The sequence below is a fragment of the Zalophus californianus genome, chromosome 17, assembly GCF_009762305.2.
Source record: "Zalophus californianus isolate mZalCal1 chromosome 17, mZalCal1.pri.v2, whole genome shotgun sequence".
Classification (NCBI taxonomy): Eukaryota; Metazoa; Chordata; class Mammalia; order Carnivora; family Otariidae; genus Zalophus; species Zalophus californianus.
In genome coordinates, this window is record NC_045611.1 from 46,731,691 (window position 1) to 46,752,504 (window position 20,814).

General features: G+C 55.4%; 2 protein-coding genes and 1 pseudogene across 6 annotated transcripts; 1 reads left to right on the forward strand and 2 right to left on the reverse strand.

The window, feature by feature from the left end:
* The first annotated feature begins 599 nt into the window (after positions 1-599).
* On the forward strand, positions 600-2,457 carry LOC113936556 (interferon lambda-1-like). 2 transcript variants are annotated; one of them, XM_027619911.1, is made up of 5 exons: positions 600-784; positions 1,024-1,095; positions 1,917-2,066; positions 2,172-2,249; positions 2,342-2,457. In XM_027619911.1, exons 1-5 carry the CDS (start codon positions 614-616, stop codon positions 2,438-2,440), a joined length of 570 nt encoding a protein of 189 aa, XP_027475712.1. In that variant the 5' UTR covers positions 600-613; the 3' UTR covers positions 2,441-2,457. The 2 variants fall into 2 exon arrangements, with proteins under 2 accessions (XP_027475712.1, XP_027475711.1); XM_027619910.1 differs by having other exon boundaries at positions 614-784; positions 1,917-2,060; positions 2,166-2,249; positions 2,342-2,440.
* A 1,132-nt stretch (positions 2,458-3,589) lies between these two features.
* LOC113936796 lies at positions 3,590-3,713 on the reverse strand (annotated as a pseudogene).
* Positions 3,714-8,444: 4,731 nt separating this feature from the next.
* LRFN1 (leucine rich repeat and fibronectin type III domain containing 1) lies at positions 8,445-20,481 on the reverse strand. 4 transcript variants are annotated; one of them, XM_027617067.2, is made up of 4 exons: positions 20,426-20,481; positions 17,757-17,789; positions 13,384-14,826; positions 8,445-10,180 (listed from the first exon to the last, which is right to left on the reverse strand). In XM_027617067.2, exons 3-4 carry the CDS (start codon positions 14,787-14,789, stop codon positions 9,274-9,276), a joined length of 2,313 nt encoding a protein of 770 aa, XP_027472868.1. In that variant the 5' UTR covers positions 14,790-14,826; positions 17,757-17,789; positions 20,426-20,481; the 3' UTR covers positions 8,445-9,273. The 4 variants fall into 4 exon arrangements, with proteins under 4 accessions (XP_027472868.1, XP_027472865.1, XP_027472866.1 ...); XM_027617064.2 differs by lacking the exon at positions 20,426-20,481 and adding an exon at positions 15,211-15,265 and having other exon boundaries at positions 17,757-19,643; XM_027617065.2 differs by lacking the exon at positions 20,426-20,481 and adding an exon at positions 15,211-15,265 and having other exon boundaries at positions 17,672-19,643.
* Positions 20,482-20,814: the final 333 nt, after the last annotated feature.

Below are 20,814 nucleotides of genomic sequence, written 5' to 3' on the forward strand. Positions count from 1 at the left end.
CTGTATATATAGAATAGGGGGTAAGCGCATGAGACTCCATTCAAACCCCAGCTCTGCCATTAACCAGCCGTGGGACCTTCGGCAAGTCATTTTTCCTTCCTGTGCCTCAGTTTTCTCGCCGGTAAAATGGGGACAAGCATAAAAGTAACAACTCACAGGAATGTTCAGAGCATAAAATGAGTTCCCAGAACAAGCTTAAACCGATAGGGGAAGCTCCCTCTCTCGCATCCAAGCAGCCTCACTGCACACACCCTGCCCTAGTCCCTGCCCTGCTGCAACCGCTTCCTATCCCTCTACCTGCCTTGGCCTCAATCAGTGGATTCCCAAAATTCCAGGAACTCCTGAACTAGGTCAGGGACTCCTTAGGCTTTGTCCTGGGATGGAATTTCAGTTTCTCTTTCCTTCTTGGCAGAGCTCTGGCTCATCTGGCTCCACCCACACCTGTGAGCTCACCTGACTCGGCACCTGGCCCCACCCACTCACGCCTTTCAAGTCATCGTGAAAATCACACTTTCCATTTGCCTTTTCACTTTACACACATCAGCCAGGATCGCTCATTTAGCCTGGCTAAAAAGCGGAGCCATGCAGCCAGGAAAGCGGTTGCGATTTGATCATGGCCACAGTGTGGGTCCTGGTGCTGGTGACTGCAGAGCTGTGCTTGGCCAGAGCTGGCCCTGTCCCCACGTTCAAGCCCACCACAACCTGGAAGGGCTGTGACATGGGCAGGTTCAAATCTCTGTCACCAAGGGAGCTGGAGGCCTTCAAGAAAGCCAAGGATGCCTTGGTAAGTCCCCATTGTTGTGGATTAACCTCTACTCTTGCTTTGGCCCAGCTGCTGCCTGGCTATAGTGGGCTAACCTCCCATCCTCCTGCGATGGGCTAGCCTCTAGCTTTTCAGCTTTGGCTAACCTCTGTCCTTTCTGCTATGGATTAAACTCAAGCCCTCCTGCGAGGTCAACCTTGCAGCTAAGGGCTAGCCTCCGGCCCTCCTACTGTAGGCTAATCTCTGCTCTTACTCTCTAGGAAAATTCACTAAAAAACTGGAGTTGCGGCTCCCGCCTCTTCCCTAAAAACAGGGAACTGAGCCAGCTGCAGGTGAGTGGGAAGTGAGGCCACCCTTACCCTCACCTGGCCCCTCTCCCTCACTCCCAAAGTGGCCCCCACCTCCTTTGTCTCACCTGTCCTCCCCTCTGTCTGGTCTCTCCTCACCTGTCCTGGGCCCCTGTCCTTCCTCAACTGCTCCCCTGACCCCATCCCTCCCTTAGGTCCCTTTCGATCACCTCTCTGCCTGTCCCCACGTCCCTATCTCTTTCACCTGTCCCCGTCACTCTTACCTAATTCCTTCTCATTTCTCCCTTTTTCTCTCTCCCGGGTCTATCTCCCACCCAAGCCCCTTGCCCTGGCCAGTTTGTCACCGTCTACTCTCAAGGCTGATTCCTTCCTCCCCCATCATCTGTCCCCCTCACACCGAGTCTCCCTTGTGTCCCCCATCACCTTTCTTCCACTGCTCTTTCCCAGAGTCCGTGCCTCCTTCCTTCACCCTGATCACCTGTGCACCCAACTGCCCCCCTCCACCTCCTTCCCTAACCTGTCTCCGTTCGCCCTTCCCCATCTCATCTCTCCACACTTCTGTGACCCACGAACCACATTTCACTTGCCCCACTTCACTCTTTCACCTGTATCTTCCCTTAGGTTTCCACCTCACCTGTATCCTTCATCTGCATCCTTCCTCACGCGTTCCCTTCTCCTGCCTCCCTCCCACCTGACCCAACACCTGTCCCCATCCTGTGTCGCCTATCACCTGCCTTCCAGGGAGGGAGGGAACTGCGCTCCCGACCTGTCCCCACTTAACTGGGCCTGCTTGCCTATGCTTCCTTACCTTTCCACGTCGCCTGTTCTTTCTCACCTCTCCCCAGATGTGGGAGCGCCCTGTAGCCTTGGAGGCTGAGCTGGCCTTGACCCTGAAGGTCCTGGAGACCATGGCTGACAGGTCCCACGGGGGCATCCTGGACCAGCCCCTTCACATGCTGCGCCACATCCGCTCCGAGCTCCAGGCCTGTGTGAGTGCTCGGGGCACCCGGGCCCTGTCTGTGGGTTCTGGGCTTAGGGGACCTCACCCCTCCGTCCCAGGCCCTGCCTCACACACCACCCTCCTCTGCCCACAGGTCGAGGCTCAGCCCACAGCAGGCCCCCAGCCCCGAGGCCTACTCCACCACTGGCTGCACCGGCTCCATGAGGCCTCAAAGAAGGTGAGTGACTTGAGACGGGGATGGATGCCCGGGCCCTGGGTAAGGGAGGAGGCGGATGCCTGGGCAATGGCAACCATGTGTCCCTTTCATAGGAGTCTCAAGGCTGCCTCGAGGCCTCTGTCCTGTTCAACCTCTTCCGCCTCCTCAAAAAGGACCTGGAATGTGTCGCCAGTGGAGACCTGTGTGTCTGAGGACCTGGACCCACCCCCAGCCCATCTGGGACCCCAGACCTTATTTATGCACGAAGCCCCAGCCCTGCCTTATTTCCTCTCGCCCCTTATTTATGAAGCTTTAGCACTGACCTAGACCCAAAAGCAATGCTTGTTTTTCTACTTTTATACAATATGCACAAATAAACAGGAAGGAATTGGAACCTTCTGTGTTAAGTGAATCCTTGGGTACGTGTATGATTGTGAGTCTGTGACTGAGGGTGGATGTCTAAGGTGTAGGTAAAATGTGTAATTGGTTGTGTATAGTTGTGTGCCCCTCATTTCTGCGACTGTGTGCATGTATGGATTTAAGCGAGTGTCTGCCTGAGCCTGGGCCTGACCAAGGATGCATAACGGCAAGTTCATGCCCATGTGTGGGCCGTTCTGTGTGCATGTACACACATGTTTATATGTCTCTCTGTCTATCCCTGTCCTTGTGAACTGGATATCTCTCTGTTCCATGGGTACCTAGGACAGATAGAGGTCTAATCAAGATGCTTTATCCTGTAATGAGTATCAGAAACCCAACTCAAATGGGGAAAATAAAAATGAGTTTATTATCACACATAACAAAAAGTCAGCTGGCAGGGCTGTTTTAGGACTGGTTAATTCATTATTCAGTAATAATGTCTTTGGGAACCAAATTCTGTCCATCTCTGTTGGCTGAGTCTTACTCTGGCTACCTCATGGCCTCAAGATGGCAGCCACAGCTCCAGCTGTCACAACCAACCACCTCAAACTTAATGGAGTAAAATGACAACAATTTTATCCTGCTCACAGATTCTGTGGGTCATGACTTTGGACAAGGCTCAATGTGGATAGCTTGCCTCTGCTCCACAGTGTCTGGGCCCTAACTCTCCTTCTATATAGGTTTGGTTTTGTTTTGTTTTTTTAGATTTATTTATTTATTTTGAGAGAGAGAGAGAGGGCATGAGTGGGGGGGAGGGGCAGAGGGAGGGGAGAAACACTCCCTGCTGAGTGGGGAGCCCAACTTGGGGCTCGCTCCCATGACCCCCAATATCAGAACCTGAGCTGAATTCAGGAGTCAGACTGAACCACCCAAGCACCCCTTCTTCCACAGTTTTTGGGTTTTTTTTCTTTTTTCCTTTTGCACCATTAGTATTACCCCCGAGGGGGTGCACCGTTCCTGGAAGTACTGCAATACCAGGTCGATGCCTGGAGTGGACAGAGCAAGCTCCTATTCCATCTCCCTGCTCTAAAAATCCATTTATCTTCCACAGTTTTTAAAAGCAAGGAAAACTGGGGTGCCTGGGTGGTGCAGTCAGTTAAGCCACTGACTCTTGACTTTGGCTCAGGTTGCAGTCTCTGGGTCGTGGGATCCAGCCCTGCTTCAGGCTCCTTACTCCCTTCGGAGTCTGCTTGGGATTCTCTCTCTCCCTTTCCCTCTGCCCCTCCCCCTGCTTGCCTGCACTTGATTGAGAGAGAAAGAAAGAGAAATCACAGGTGGGGGGTAGGAGCAGAAGGAGAAGGAGAAGCAGACTCCCTGCTGAGCAGAGAGTCCAACGTGGGGCTCAATCCCAGGACCTTGAGATCATGACCTGAGCAGGAGGCAGACATTTAACCGACCGAGCCACCCAGGCGCCCCAATAAATAAAATATTTTTAAAAAATAAACAAAATAAAAGCAAAGAAAACCTTCCAGAAAAACTCCCTATTGGATGTGCATGCTTGTCTCATTGGCTAGAATTTAGTCACCTGCCTAAGCCTAAAGCAATCAGTGGCAAGGAAGATATAAGTTGCCAAGCCCATGGCATGAACTTCTTTCCCCTTTGCCTGACACTTGCTTCTCGGGATTCCCTTGCAGTTTGATAGCCATCTAAATGAAGGGCTTCTTAAATTAATTAATTTATGTAAGGAATTTAAAACAGTTTTTGGCACAGGTTAAGCCCCACATATGTGTTTGTTGCTGTTACTCTTATTAGTTTAGAGTTTTTTTTTTTCTTCCCTGATGCAAAGAAAACTCTTGCATGTGTTCCCTTCCTTCCTGCTTAGTTCACTAGTATGAGGATGTGAGCTCTGGAGCTGTGGTGGTCATTTTGTGACCAAGAGGCAATGAACCTAGAGTATGAAGCTATTCTTCTAAGGAAGGTAGAACTAAAGAGTAGGAAATTGGGTCCTTGGTGATATCAATGAGCCGTTGCACCAAACCCCCAAACCTCCTAACTCCAGACTTCTTATTAAATGAGATAACCAAATGTCTCAAGTCATGTTAATTGGGTTTTCTGTCTTTTGCAGCCAGATATAGCCTCACAAATCCATCTCTGTACACCCAGCATAGAACCTAGAGAAGGTAGTCAATTAATATTTGATAATATGGGGTGCCTGGCTGGTTCAGTTGGTAGAGCATGCATGCAACTCTTGATCTCAGGGTCGTGAGTTCAAGCCCCATGTTGGGCGTAGAGCTTACATTATCAAACATATATTTGCTAGTAAACATTTGAATCATATAGGAGATATCTGAATTCTGGCATATGACCCTCTTCAATAGGCGTGCTGGAATTAGAGTTTCAAATCCCTTCTTGGAGATGCCAAGGCCTAACAAAAATTCTTGAACTGGATACATTTTGGTTTGGCCTGTTCAGCATCCATTTCTCCTGGTAAAGCTCCTCAATTTTCCTTTGGGGAATAACTCTGTTTTCCTACTTCTTCATTTGGTGAACGTATGACTCAGGTTGGCTCAGTCAGATCACTCCATCTCCAGAGCACAGAAGCAAGCCCTCCCTTGTCCCCACTCATGACAGCCTCTGCATCCGCTGTTCCCTGTGCTTGGGGCATGTCCTGCTACTCTCCTGCCACTGTGAAGTCTTCACCTGGCCATTTCCCATTCATCCCTTATATCTCGGCTAATACCACCTTCTCCTTCAAAAATCCTTCTGCATGGGTGCCCTGGGGTTCCTATTGCTTTTATATGCCTAAAAGTTTTCCCATCCTACTTTTCTGGTGACTGTTTAGGGTCAATCATATGAAATTGCCCATGTTCTGCCATTTCTAACCTACAAAACTGGCGATTTCATATGGTTCAACCGAATATTATTTTAGTAACCTCCCCTCCCCCAGACCACACAACCCACACCCCCACCTGGCCAATCAAAGCATTACATTGCCTTGGCTCCTACAGTCAGAGCAGGAATGTCATGTGACTCCAGTCAGGCCAATCAGAGCCCTTCCCTGATTTCTTTCTCATTGAGGACTGGAGGAGATTTTGCCATTTTACCTTTGGGGTTATGGTGCTAGAAGCATCAAATATGTGTCTGTAAATAAATGGCCATTTTCCCCACCACATGTTGTTGAAGAGGATGAATCTGAGCTGGGAGAAACAGAGAAATGAGTGACTAAAGTGTCTGAGTGGCATTGAGTCTGGGTTCTGGTCTCGAAGGCCAAATTCCTTGTAGCTTTACCCTTAATTGTCTGCATCCCAGATATATGAGCCAACAGTGCCCACTTTTGATGCTTAATCCAGGGAAGCTGAGTTCCTGTCACTTGCTACCTAAAGACTCTAAACTAATAAGTATCCCTTATTAGTTCAGAGGGAACCTTGGGGCAGGGGCAGGCAGCTCTGCTGGGCTCCCAGTCTCCTGAACTTACAGCAACAGGGCTGCGATTGCCCTCAGCCTCCAGGAGGGCAGAAACTGAGTCCGAGACTGGGTCTTCAGTGTCCAGCACAAGGCCAGGCACAGAAGAGATACTCAAACATTCCGCTTAGATGATCCTAGGCCCTCTCTCACCTAGTGTACCTGTTCCTTGGGTTTAGAGCTCTCAATTTTGAAAAACAAGCATAGCATTGGCATTGATAAATACTTCTCTACCAAATGAAGGGGTTACAAGTGAAGGAAGGTGGGTGGAGTGTTATCCAAAGTGCTGAACTGGGGACCATGTTGGCCCCAAACATGTCAATGGGTGGATGCCAAATTCTGAGATGGCAGTTCCTGATTCTGTTTTGAAGGCACAAACACACCAACCCAAAGCTGGGGTCTTCCTTGGAAATCAGACTGTATACCACCTCTACAGACAATCCTCCACTGGCTTCTCATAGCTCAGAGAATACAACCTTGATCCTTGACCCCAGCCCACAAGGCTCTGCAGAATCTATTCCCTGCTTGCCTCTCCCACCCCCTCCCCTCCCACTCTCCCACTTGCTCCGGTCCAGACATACTACCTCCAAAACACCAAGCACACTCTTTCCTCAGGGCCTTTGCATGTGCTATTCACTTTGCCTGGAATGCTTTTCCCTGGCTCTTCCTACAAGGGATTTCTTCAGCTCTAGTATCACACTCCTTGAGCCCCCAACCTAAAGTAGGCCTCCCAGTCAGTCCCTATTCCAGCCCCTTCTCATTCTTTCCATGGCACTTATTTACTCCCAGATACATTATTTACGTGCTTGTTTACTCTCACCCCCCCTCCCCCGTCTAGAATATGAGCTCCATGGGGCAAGGGTTTCTTGTTTTGTTTTAGTTAAACTATTTTGTTCACTGTCGTATCCTCTGAACAGGGCCAGGTACACAGTACAACCTCAATAAAGCTCTATTGGGTGAATCAGAGACAATATAGTCAGACGGTTGGGTGTGCGGGATTCGGAGGCAGTAAACTTTCCAGTCATGGCTCTGCCATTTCCTGGCTGTGTGATCTTGGGCAAACTCCTTAACCTCCCTAAACTTCAGATTCCTCCTCTAGAAAAGTGGCTGCATACACTACACAGATCTGTTGCAGAGGATAAATGCAATCACGCTTACTGAGTAACCATTTTGCTGGGCTCTGGGTTGCATACTCTCTCCTTGCATCAGGGAGGGTTCGTGAGCACAGTGCCTGGCATGTGGGAAGCCCTCAGTATCCAGGAGTCGTGATGATGGAGATGGATGTGTGGCTGAGCCACTGGGTGAGGGAGCCTCATGGCCTGTGAATCTCTGGTGCTTCTGTCCTTGCTGCCTCCCACCCTGTCTGCCCAGATCCATCCCCCTCCCTCCTGCTCTGTTTCTATTTCTGTCTTTCTCTCCTCCTCCCCAGGCCTCAGGGGGCCCCTGGCTGGCAAGAAGCCTTCCTCCTCCTTCTCCAGGATCAGGAAGCAGTTTTCACTGCAGGCCTCCCCCTCCCCAAGGGCTGGAGCATCCCACCTGACCAACTTTGCTTCCCCAGCCACAGCCCTCAGCCTCACCTGAGAAACTCCTCTCCCCCACACCATCCTCTGTGCTCCCAGCAGGCTCCTTCTGCACCTAGGATCTCTCAGACTCCAGACAGTGACCAATGAGCATTTTCCCTCAATCCCTCCCCAAGGCTGACTTTGGATACCCATGCTCAGCTAACTAAGGTCTTTGGGGCCGTTCCCTAGCCTCTAGACAGATACCAGAAGCAATACAGTGTAGCAGTGAAGAATAGAGGTCAACCTGCCAGCTCCCCTATTTCTTCCCTTGGGGCCCTTGGGCAAGTGACTTTCACTTCTCCCTGGTTCAGATTCCTGACTGTAAAATGGGACCAAACATACCTACTTCAGTCAGCTGTCCAACCTCAGAGAGAGGAGTTGTGCTTAGCACAATGCCCGTGTGTGGAATGGACATCCAACAGCTGTTCAGCAGAATTCTGTGGTTAAGAATACAGACTCAGAAGTCAGGCTGCCTGCATTTTTAAATCCTGATTTTGCTTTCTGTGCTGGTTCTGTGACTTTGGGCAAGTTACTTAACTTTCCTGAGCCTCAATTTCCTCATCTGCGAAATGGGATAACATCACTGACATCTAGGGTTGTTTAGAGGATTAAATAAGTGCTTGGCACATAGTAAGCACTCACTGTTAGCTAGTATTATTTTATTTTTATTATTCCCCACCTCTAAGTCTCTCAGGGGATAGGAAACTATCTCGAGCCTCCCTGGTCCCAACTAGCCATCTCTCCTTCAGTCTCACTTGAGTCCTTATGCTGTAATCCATGTCACACACACACACACCCCAAGACACACAGACACACACAGAGGTCAGCAGAACCGCCTCAGACACAGAAAAAAGTTTAATTCTGCTGCGGCGGAGGGTCCCGGCTCCGGCAGGGAGGGGGATTTGGTTTTGGATTTTGTTCATGTGGGGATTTATTTGGGAAAAGAGAAAGGAGTAGGGGAGAGTCTGGTCCTTCCAGTGGGACCTGCCCGGGAGAATGTGTAGTGGGAAGAGGTAATCGGGAGAGACAGGAAGACTGGACAAGATATGGGAGGGCAGAGGGAGAAGAGACGACGGACGGAGAAAGGAGACACAAATAGGGAAGGACAGACACCTAAGACAAAGACGACAGAGGGCGGGACAGAGACAAAGGGAACAGAGAAAGAGGGACCCCCGGCGGGACCAGGGAGGTGAATGGGGTGGGGGTGGGGGCTTTGGAGGCCGCCGCGGGACAGAATAGGATCTAGTCCAGCCAGATACAAGAAATGGGCCCCTCGCCCCTGCCCCGGGTCCCGGGCGGGGGGAGGGGGCTCGTGTCTCAGTGCTGCAGTGTCGGGGGGGCCCTGCCCCTCCCCGCGCTTCGCTGTGTAAGGCACCGGCTCCAGCGAGGTCCGCGAGCGCGCGGGGGGAGGGGCAGGAGGGGGGCGAGGAGTCCGTGGAGGAGGGGGGCCCGGCTGCCCGCCCCCTAACTCCGGCGGGCCCGGGGGCGTGGCCAAGAGCCGCAGACGAGGCAACCCCGCCCCCTCCGGGGAGGAGAAGGGCGAGTCTCCGCCTCTAGTCCGACGACTAGGCGCCGCGCTTACTACCGCGAGTCCTGCCCCAGCGTCCGGGCGGCTGGGCGTTTGTCCGCGGCACCCAGGCGTCCCGGCGCCCGCCTGCCGCTCACACGGTACTCTCCAGCATCCACTCGGTGCTGGTAAAGGCCAGGCGTGCCCTGGCGGAGCCCAGCCCCAGGTCTCCGTCCTCCCCGGCCGCGCCCCCTCCGGCCCCGTCCAGGTGCGGCGTGGACCGGTGGCGCTTTGTCCGCCGGGCGCGGCGCGGGTAACTGTGGCTCTGGAAGAGCGCCCCGTAGTCCCCGTCGAACGAATAGCGCTGCTGCGGCCTCGGCCGGACCGGGGCCCCCCCAGGAACCAGAGCTAGCGTGGGAGGCGCCGAAGCTGGCGGCCCCAGGGCCCCGGAACGGCTCCTCCGAGGGCCCGCCGCGGCCCGAGACTCCTCCCCCGAGGTTTCCTCAGACGGCAGCAGGCACAGCGAGGTGGCCGAGCCGCCCAGGGAGCGTCCAAGGACGGTCTCCGGCTCCGCGGAAGCCGTCTCGGCCCCGGGGCCCTTGGCCTCCACCGCCACGGCTGCAGCAGCGGGGGGCGCCACCTCGCGCAGCGCCTCGTAACGGTCTTGCGCCGGTGGGGGCGGGGCCTGCGGTGCGCCTGCGCCGTTGGTCTGCGAGCACACGTGGCTGACCCGCGGCGGCGACCTGGAGGTACCCTTGACGCGGCGACCGTCCCCGTCGCCATAGACCTTGTAGCGGATCATGAGCAGAACGATGAAAACGAGGACCGAAGCGACGATGACGCCCCCGATGGCGATGATCATGGTGCCACCCAAGAAATGGGCCCTCAGTGGGCGGCAGGGCGCGGGATCCCCAGCGGTGGTAAACTGCACGCAGCCCACCACTCGCGTGGCCGGCAGTGCCGTGGCCCCGTCGTCGTAGACAGCCAGCACGCACAGGTCGTAGGCGCGGCCTGCTGCCAGATCGTTCACCAGGAAGGTCTGGCTGGTGGATGGGATCATCCTGCAGGAGGGGAGGGCATCAGCGCTGGGTTAGCTCCCCTATGAACTGCATCGCTTTGTTTGCGTGTCCCACCCGTGGTGACCAATGGGGACTAAACCATGTGTCCCTACCGGTATTTCATCCTCTATGGGACAGTAGCAGCCATTCAAGCGACAAATTCCCATCCTGTCAGGACCCCTGCTACAGGCCATGCCCCTCTTCTGCATGCCCTGCCCTCAGACCCACTCCTTGTGGTGTCTTGTCACCTATTAGATAATATCTGCCATTCCTGTTCCCTCATCTACATGCCCTGGCCCCTGCAAGGGAGGAGTGCTATAGCTTTTAAGTCCTGCCCTCAAGGAATACACCTCCTGGCAGTGTTTCACTTTTAGTGGGACGACTGCCATTCAAGGTCTACATATTTCCACCCTTGAAGGGGCCTCGACACAACAGGCCACCTTTCGTTTCCTGTAGGTCCATCCTCACTCAAGTGGACGCTGAGGTCAACTCACACACCCTGTATTACTTCTACCAGGACAATGGATGCTCTTCTAGTTCCTCTTTTCTATATATTCCCATCCTTTCTGGGGAAACTATGATACAGGCCACGCCCCTCATCTGCATGTCCCACCTTTGGGTAAATACATCAAGCTGTGTCTATCTTCTGGGACAATTACCAAACCCCTCAACTACATATTTCCACCCACTAAGGGGCCATGGCTATTGGCCACTCCCCTTTTGATTGGCCTGTGGCTTCCAAGCCACACTCCCAAGACCTACTAGGGATGGTTTCCCTACTGTGCCTAGAACCATGTCCATTCTTTGCATGTCCTGCAATCAATCACTCTGTGTGCATGCTCTGCCCCATACCACCAGAGGGCATGAAATCATGCCCCCCCCCAGGTAAATGTCATCCCTAATTGGGTAAAATGTAGCCAAGCAAGCATGCCCCTTTCTTGCTACAGGCCCCTGCCCTCCAATGACGGACAGTGTAAAGAAGCGATTATGCTGACAAAGTCTCAGAGCCTGTGTTTGAGTCTCTCTGCCACTTGCTAGTTCTGTGACCTTAGGCAAGTTTCTTAACCTCTCTGTGCCTCATTTCCCCAAAATGGAGATATTAAGAACTCCTTCATCATAGAGAGTGTGATGTGTGAATGAGTTAACACACCTAAAGCCTGGCACTGAATAATTTCATCATGATTAGCTTGCATCCCACCCAGTGTTGGCCAGTAACGCTTGCTGTGGCTCACACTTTACTGCCAATTGCACCCTTCCCCATCTGTAAGACCATTCCCACTAGGCCTTGACCCTCTTCGGTTGGGTACATCCCTTCTGTGCTGTTGGCTAAGCCAGGACTGCCACATCCACAGGAATTCGCATTCCCAGCACTCAACCTCACAAGCCCTCCTCACCTACAAAACTCTTAGTGGGTCACCAGAGACAAGGACTGCCGCCTCATCTGCCTGGGACCACACAGCAGGAGCTCCATCTCCTGAGAGAGGCCACGCCCCCATCTCCACAGGCCTCTTCTCTCTCAGAAACTTCACATTCCCTCCAACCAGGCCACCTTTCATCCTGAAGCCCACCTCAGCTCCCTTACCACCAAGAGCCACCCTTCAACCAGATTATTTCAGGTAAGGGCCCCACCCCCTCAGAAAGGCCTACCCACATTTCCAGCTGACCCCCTGCCTGCCATTTCACACACTACCCCCCCACCCCATCCAACCTCGGGCCCCTTAGCTGTTAAGTCTTCCTCTTCCCTTCCCCTCCCCTCCCCAAGAGGCTTGGATTCCTCCTACTCCTTTCCCCAAAGTAACCAGTTGCTAGGGGCTCCCCACTTTTCAAGGACAGAGGCTGGCTCCTTAAGAAAGCTTCAGCCCATGTGTCTCTAATTGGCTGCAAGACCTAAGCAGGCAGCAGAGCAGGCTTCTGGTTGGATGTCACCTCCGCCCGTGGCAGCAGCGAGGAGGTTAACCCCTACAGCACCGTAGCACAGGCATCTGCAATGGGGGACAGAGGACTGGAACTGTGGCCTTCGGGGGAAAGGAAGAGACCAGGGGTTTGTCGCCCTGCTGGGACAGAGGGCCGCCAACATCCACATACATGCAGGGTCTGAGGAGCCCCCCCACCCCCCCACACAGTGGCCAAGGGTCAGACCAAGGATGAGAGAGAGAAACGGAGAAGGTGGAGAGTCGCAGAGACCGAGAGTCGTTTACAGAAATGCATTATCCTTCTCCCCTAATCCCTGCCTGGCAAACAGTAGGTGCTCAATGTGTGTTCAATGTCAGAAGGGGAAGATTAGGAGTTAGAAGGGTGAGGCCTGGAATCCTGGCTCTGCCACTTTTCTCTGTGACCTTGAGCAGGTGATTTCCTCCCACTGAGTCTCAGCTTCCCTGTCTATAAAATGGGGGGGGGGGGTCACCACTGCTTCATGGCAGAGTTGGGAAGATCGAACGAGGTAGCGCAGGGCCTAGCACAGAGCAGGGGCTCAGTGCCTAATAAGGGCGGGAGGGAGAGAGGGTGCAGACAGACAGAGGCAAAAGCAAGAGAATAACAGAGATTATGGGAGAAAGTAACCTTTTAATGTCTGTCTACACAGCACAGATCTGTCCACACCAGGGCAAGGGCATCTAACCCAGTGGATGGTGGAAATAACTTATGGGTGCCTATAAAATGGGAGGGGGTATCATCTGCTTCGCAACAAAGCCGCCTATAAAATGGGAGGGGGTATCATCTGTTTCACAATCAAATAATCGTTTATATATTTTTCTCATACTTTTCCTTTTCTGTTCTGTGATGTACCCAATGGGTTGATACAGTAACACTGGTATATAATCTGTAAATGTAAATGTAACTATACATATGTAAGTATGTGAATATATTTCATGTTCTGAAATGTTTAACTGACAAGGTACACAACCAGACACCTTTGGCCAGCAGTGATGTAGACCGTGAACCCCAGAGAGCAGGGATCATGCTGGGCACAGTTCACGTCTGGCTTGTATGGGATCTCAACGAAGATTTCCTAACTGCAGGAAAACCAGAAAGAGATAGAAGTAGAGAGAGAAGGAGACAGGGCAAATGAGAGCCCAAGACAATTCCGCACGGCCATCTAGAGAACCCCAGCGGAGCAAAAAGGCCAAGGGAGTGGGGCAGATGAGGGGGAGGGCCCCCGGAGTCGGGGGCGGGGGCGGGGGCGGGGTTCCTGGCACTGCAGCACCCACCTGTAGACAAGGGAGTCATCCGCGGAGCTGTTGTACTGGACCTGGTACATGCGGATGCCGGGCACAGGTCTCTGGGCGGGCCAGCGGATGAGCACCGAGTTCGAGGTGAGCTCGGCCGCCACGAGCCGGCGCTCAGCGGCCGATTCGTTGGCACCAGGGCGGCCGGGCGTGGCGATGTCAGAGGAGCCGGGCTCCGTGAGAGGCGGCGGGGCGGCTGGCGGGGGCGCCATCAGAGGCAGGGGCACCACGCACACCTCCACGGGCGCCGTGGCTTCCCCGGCGGCGTTGGAGGCGATGCAGGTGAAGGTGCCGCTGTCCCGTAAGGTGGTGATGGTCACATCCAGTGTCCCATCCCCCCGCACCCGGGTCCGGCTCGAGTTCCCCAGCAACCGCCCGTCGGGTGCCACCCAGTGCACCACGGGCTCGGGGTCCCCCACGGCGCGGCACCGCAGGCTGACCGCCTGGCCCTCCACCACCAGGGCCCGGCCCCCCGCCTGGCGCGTGATCAGCGGGGGCTCACACAGGAACTCCTCCTCGGGGATGGACCAGAAGTAGCGGTCGGTGAGGTGCTCGGGGGTGGCGCACGTCTCCAGGTCGTCCTCCCGTGTCAGCCGCCTCAGCCAGAGCAGCTCGCAGTTACAGTGCAGGGGGTTGCCGCCGAAGCTGACCGTGAGCGGCGTGGGCGGCTTCGGCCCCGAGCCCTGGGACCTCAGGAAGAGCCCATCAGGGGGCAGTTTGTGCAGGCGGTTGGAGGTCATGTCCAGGCGAACCAGTTTGTGCAGCTGCACGAAGGTCCCTTCGGCGATGTGGTCGATGAGGTTGTGGTCCAGCGTGAGGGTGTTCAGGTTCACCATCTGGCCCACAGCCTCCCACGGCAGGGCCTCGAGGTTGTTGTAGGACAGATCCAGGTCCTCCACGGTGGCCAGGAAGGCATCGAAGGCGGCGGACTCCACCCGGCGGATCTGGTTGTTGCCGAGGATCAGGTGGCGGAGGTTGCCCAAGCCGCGGAGCTGGTCGCCACGCACCTCGGCCAGGCGGTTGCTGTCGAGGTGTAGGGCGCGGAGGGCGCGGAGGTCGGCGAAGGCGCCGGCGGCCACCTGGCCGATGGTGTTACGGGACAGGGTGAGGTGCACCAGGCTGGTCATGTTGGCGAAGTCTCTGCGGCGGACGGCCGCGATGAAGTTGTCAGTGAGCCGCAGCTCCACCACGCGCCGGTCGATGGCCGGCGGCACGAAGAGCAGCCCGGTCTTGGCGCACAGCATGGTCAGCGTGGGCGCCACGTTCTGGCAGATGCAGCGGCCGGGGCAGGGCTGACCACGAGACGCCCCGGCCCAGAGCAGCAGCAGAAAGGGCAGGGCAGCAGGCGGCGGCGAGAGGAGCGCCGAGGAGAAGGGGCCGGGAGCCATGGTGCCGGGCGAAGGCGGGAGGAGTGGGGCGTGAGACCTGCAAGGGAAGGAGACGGGTCACGCAGGCGCAGGGCTTGACCACCAGCCTGGCCACCCACCGTGTCCTGCTGGGAGTCTTACCCGGGGCGAACAGTGGCAGGACTGATCATCAGCGGGCATGCATTTCATTGTTAACAGACCATCTTTCCGCGCTGGCTGGTAAACCACACTGCCCCACCCCTGAGTGTCCCGATCCCAACTCGGACCCTCCTCTAGGAGGCCCAGGCCTCTCATGACCTCCCAACCAGAGGGGTGACACCTGGCCCAGCCTGGGCCTTCCAGTACCCACTAAATATTTTGAAAAATCATGGCTGACTAGGGTTTAAGGTCATGTATTTCAAAGCCATAGTCCCTGGGTTCAAATTCCAGCTCTGACACTTACTAGCTGTGTGACCTCGGGCAAGTGTCTGAACCTCTCTGAATCTCGGTTTCCTCATCTGTAAAATGGAGATAAAAACAGGCCTTACCTCTGTGAGGATTAAATAGATTAATGAGCTTAATGTACTTAGAACCGTGCCTGGCACATAAAATGTATTCAATACATGTTGGTGATTATTATCATCATGATCATTGAGTGCCCAATATGTACCCATCAAGTGCCCAATAATTGTGTGCACTATTATTAAGAGTAAGTGCTCTGAAATCAAACTGACTCAGGTTCAAGTCCTGGCTCCCCCACTTGCTACCCCTGTGACCCCAAACTAATGATTTCCCCTAACCTAGGCCATAATTTCCTGATTTGTAAAATGGGATGATAATCATACCATCTTCAGTGGGTTGTTGCAAGGGTTCCGTAAGCTCATTCAGGGAGGCCACTGAGCACAGGGCCTGCCTCACAGTAAATATTCAATAAATGTTAAGGGTAACCCCCCCCTACACACACACACACACACACACACACACACACACACAGACCCTTGGAAGTGGCAGAGGGAATCTGAAGGTAGGAGGGGCTGAGAAAAACACATGTCTTCCTGCTCAGCCTTGGGAAGTCCTTCTCTGAACCTGGTTTCATCCTGGGCCCTGGTGAGCTCCCAAGCAGCGGGCAGGCTTTCATGCTCACATCAGTGGGCACATACAAGGCCCCACACGTACCCACACTCACATGCACCCTTCACACACTCACGCTATGCCTCTGCTCCAGGCAAAACCTTCCGGCGGGGATTCCCCTGCGGCGCCTGCAGCCCACGACATGTCAGCTCCCATCACAACACGGGGTGGGTGGGGGGTGAAGAGGAAAGGATGGGAAGGGGGCGTCCCTGAAACTGTTTTCACCCCACCCCGCACCCAGTCCCTGCTGGCCCACCTCCTAGGAATCTGCAGTTTGGGGCTGCGGCCTGCTGTGGCCCTAGATCCTTCAGCCTGTGGGGAGGGGGACCAAGGGAGTCAGAGAGAAAGAGGTGAAGAGACAGGGAGACAAGTGGGGGGAGCGGGGGGGGCAGACTGGCAGAAACACAGAGAGTCAGAGAGAGAGAAAGAGACAAAGTGGCAAAAAGAGAGGGGCGCCTGAGGGGCAGGGCATGTGACTCTTGATCTCAGCGTGGTGAGTTCAAGCCCCACGTTGTGCCAAGAGCTTACATAGATAAATAAATAAGTAAATAAGTAAGTAAATAAATAAAAGGAAAGGAAACGAGAAAGAATCTGAAAGCAAGGTACAGAGGCAAGGAGCCAGCCTGATGCCAAGAGAGACTGAAGAACAAACAGAGGAGGAGACACAGAGAAGGGCACTGAGATCAAGAGATGAAGAAGGGAAGAGTGAGCCAAAAGAGGCAGGAGGGGCTCCGAAGACACTACAGAGAGAGACCCAGACAGAGGCAGAAAGAGAGAGAGATGGAGAGCCAGTGCCTGGGGCTGGAGAGAGGAAAAGTGGCAGAGTGAGGGCATCCCACCGTGTCTCTGAGCGCCCCCCATCGAACTGGTCTTGCGCTCCGCCTGGGAAACTGCTCTGTCTCTGATGGGAAACCCTGGCCTGAGAGGCGGAGCTCCTAAGTTTGGAGGCCCAGCTGTGCACCTGCTTGGCTGTGGGGTCTCTAAGGCTCAGAACCCCAGTCTCTGAAGCACAAGTACACGGTTTTGCCTCCCACAGCTTCGGGGGGGGGGGGGAACTCAAGTTGAAGGAATAATAACAGCAATGGAAATAGCTGTCATTTATTGAGAGGCAGTGCAGCATTGCAAGGAAGAACCCAGACCTGATTGCTGGGGCTCGTACCCCAGCTCCCGGCTGCGCGACTTTAATCAGGTGACTTCCTCTCTTTGTGCCTCAGTGTGCTCATCTGCAAAACGGGGATAATGATAGCACCTACCTCATGGGGTTGTTTTAAGTATTCAGAGGTAATACAGTGTAATGGGTTTAGAATAGTTCCTGACAGAGTAAACCCTGTATAAATATTAGCAGCCATCATCATCATTATGATTATTATGATTATTATTAATATATCATTTTCTCTGGCTCTCTCTCAGCCACCAGCAGGTCAGGTGACCAGGAGATCTTCCCACATGCATGCATGCATGCACACACAGGCGTGCACGCGCGCGCACACACACACACACACACACACACACACACACACAACGGTAAACCATGTCCACGCCACTCTCCAGATGCAGGGGGTCGCTTCATGTTGTGAAACTCTCTGTACCCTTTTCCCATATCATCAGGAGACTTCCCCGTCCCAACCACCTCACCCATCCAGAGAGGGGATGCCTCCAGGCCTGAAACCCCCCACCTACCATCCAAGCCCTGGCTCTACCACAGGCCCTGACCCAAACCCGATGCTCCTGACCTTGTTCTTCCCCCAGCCACGCCCCTTGGACACGGCCATACCCTGCCCTGAAATCCATACCAGGCAGGGCGTCAGGCCTCCAGCTGGCTCAGAACAGGCCCAGTCACTCCACATCTCTCTCCCCAGCCTGAAGGACCCCACTCACCTCTCTGCAGGGAGTCAGGGCCTGGGCGGGTACCTGCAAAGGAACAAAATGACCTTATTAGCATCCTTCGGGCTCCTCTCTGAAGACCTGCCTCAGAGATCATCTGGGCCAAGGAAGTCCCTGATGTGATCACTCTCTCCGTCCTCCTGCTGCAGGCTCTGTATAGTCTCAGACAGACCCAGCGAGTCGTTTCTGGAATCCAGGGAGTCTGGGCCTCAGGACTGTTACCCCTCTGAACCCAGGAGTCCAGGACTTTAACCCTTTGTCCTCTGTGGGCTCTCCAGGACAGAGACCCCAGGCCCCTCCTCCCTCAAGACGCTGGTGTCTTCAATCCCAGACTCTTCCTTCTTCAAACTCCAGAGTCCAGGTCTCGGTTTCTTCCTTTCTCAAGACCCAGGAATCTGGCCTCCCAGCTGCCTTCTCTTTCAGATCCAGGATTCCAGGCTCCCAGCCTCTTCCAGAGTTCACATCCCAGTCCCCCAACTTTGAAGAGCTGAGTGGTACCAAGGGTAGGAAAGAACCAGAGGTCCCCATCCTCGCCATTACACCACTGTCACACCAACACGTGTGGACACGCCAAAACCCACATGGACCCACAATCCAAGTCTCTACATCTGGATTTCCAGGAACACACCAGTATGATGTGTGTCCCCACCCTCCATGGGCTCTTGGCCTGGCATGAGGACACATTTGTGTCCTTGGACCCCCTGGATGGGCCCCAGCATACCACAGGTCACACCACACAGGCCCCAATCTCACTGGGCCAAGAGTGAGGTCAGCCTCGTGCCAGGGAGACAGACACGTGCGTGCATATTGCCCTGCACGTACATTTGAACGGATACAATCCCAATCCCCAGAGACCAACATTGACACATAAATGGACTCACAACACAGGCACACACCCTCAAGGTGGATACACCTGCACACACCCACACATGTACAACACTGACTTTCCTTTGCACGTTCATACATACTCATGGACACACACAACAGAGAAACCCATGTGCCCCATTGCAGACAACCAGATACTCCTATACATGCTCCTATAACAGATACACACTTGCACGCTAGCCAACACACAGGGGCACACACATATATACTCACTTGCACAAACAGGTGAAACACAGGTGCGTGCTCTTAAATGCCCAAACACACTCCTACACACTCATACAACTTCACATATCCCCCAAGATGCATGGTCACAAAACTGATACATCGCCACACCACCAGATGCCACAAATGCACATACTAGCAGATAGACACCTCACACACATACACAGAACTACAAGCAGACACAGATACACAAAACTGAGACACACTCAAACAAGCACACAGGCACAAAAAGATCCACCTTGTACCCACATTCTGAGATGTTCACTCATTACAGACACAGGCTCACACAAGAGCCCTGTGAGGGATTTTACACACTTCCAAAATGCACACAAAATACTGAACCACAGTAGCATAGTCAACAGGCACAGATTCACACACACAGTCATGAGCACACATCCCTCCTAGCCCTGAGGGACCCCCACCCCACCTACTTCCCAGGCCAAAGAAATCCTAACATCCTTCCCTCCCAGCACTTCTCCCCCACCCGCAACCAAGGCACCAGCCAGGGCCTGAGGTCAGAGTTCAGCAGGTAGAGTCTCAAAGGGTTGGGGGTGCTGAGTCCTGGAGCCCGGCTACAAGGCAATCTTCCCACTAGCAGCCCAAAAGTCCCCCGGCCTGGCCATCTGTATGCCGGCAACTCCGGGCCCCATCTGCGGGGATCTGGCGGGTTGGGGGATTGGGGTGGAGTGGTTGGGGAAGGACCGGGTCTGTGCCCCTCCCCTCGGGCCCATCTGTCCATCCCTCGGCCTCTCATCCCTCCATCTGTCCACCTACCGGCCGCCCATCCCCCCCCCCCAGGCACCGGGAAGGGGAAGACATGGCCGTCTCCCCCAAGGACCGCTGAGGACCCCCCCAGTTGACACGGACCGAGGGAGCGGCAAACTCCCCTCCCCCAAACCCACACAGGCCTGGACCCACAAGGAACAAGCCCCAGCCCCCGGCTGGGAACCTGACGTGGACGCACAGACACACACCCTCGGAGACACACAACCCGCAGACACACACACACACACACACACACACACACACACACACACACACACACACACACACACACACACACACACACACACACACACACACACACACACACACCACAAATGGACACCCGAACGGGCACACCCGGCTACACAAACCCTAGGATGGACATCCAACCTGGACACAAACACCCAACGCAGCCAGCCCCGCGCACACCAGCTGGGGGGAGGAGGGGGACCCACACCTGGGCACACAACCCACGCACACACACCTGCACACAGCCCCTCCGATGGGCGCGCGACAGCCCCCCAGACACACAGCCGGAGGGACAAGCCACTCGGGGGGACACACGCGCGCGGCCGGACACAGCACCTCGGCTCGACACCCAGCACACACCCGGATGGCCACACAAGCAGGGCGCCGCACACGCCGGCGCCGGGCACACACAGGGCCGCGCGAGCGCACGCCGGGCCCGCCGCAGCGCCGCGGACACACACTCACACGCTCGCACGCTCGCACCCGCGCTCCCACCGGCGCCCCCGCCCGCCGCCTCCCGGGCCGCTGCGGGCCGTGCTCACCCAGCCCGGGGGGGCCCCGGGCCCGGCCCCGCCGCCGCCGCCTCGCTCCGCGCCATGGTGGGGGGGAGGGCCGGGGGAGGGGGCGCGGTGCCGCGGGGCCGCCTCCCTCCCGCCTCCCGCCCTCCCTCCCGAGCAGCCGCCGAGCTCCGCCCTCCGCGCCGCCCGCCGCCAGAGCCCCGCCGCCGCCACCGCCGCAAGGGGGGAGGGGGCGCCGACCGGAGGGGGCGGGCGGGGCGGCCGCACCGCCCAGACCCCCGCCCCCGGGGCGCACCGCAGACCCCTCTCCACTGCGGAGCCGCCAGCCCGCCCCCGACCCCTCCCCAGCCCCACCTCCAGCCCCGCTGGCTTCCCCAGAGACCCCCCCCCCGACCACGCCCCAACTGGCTTGG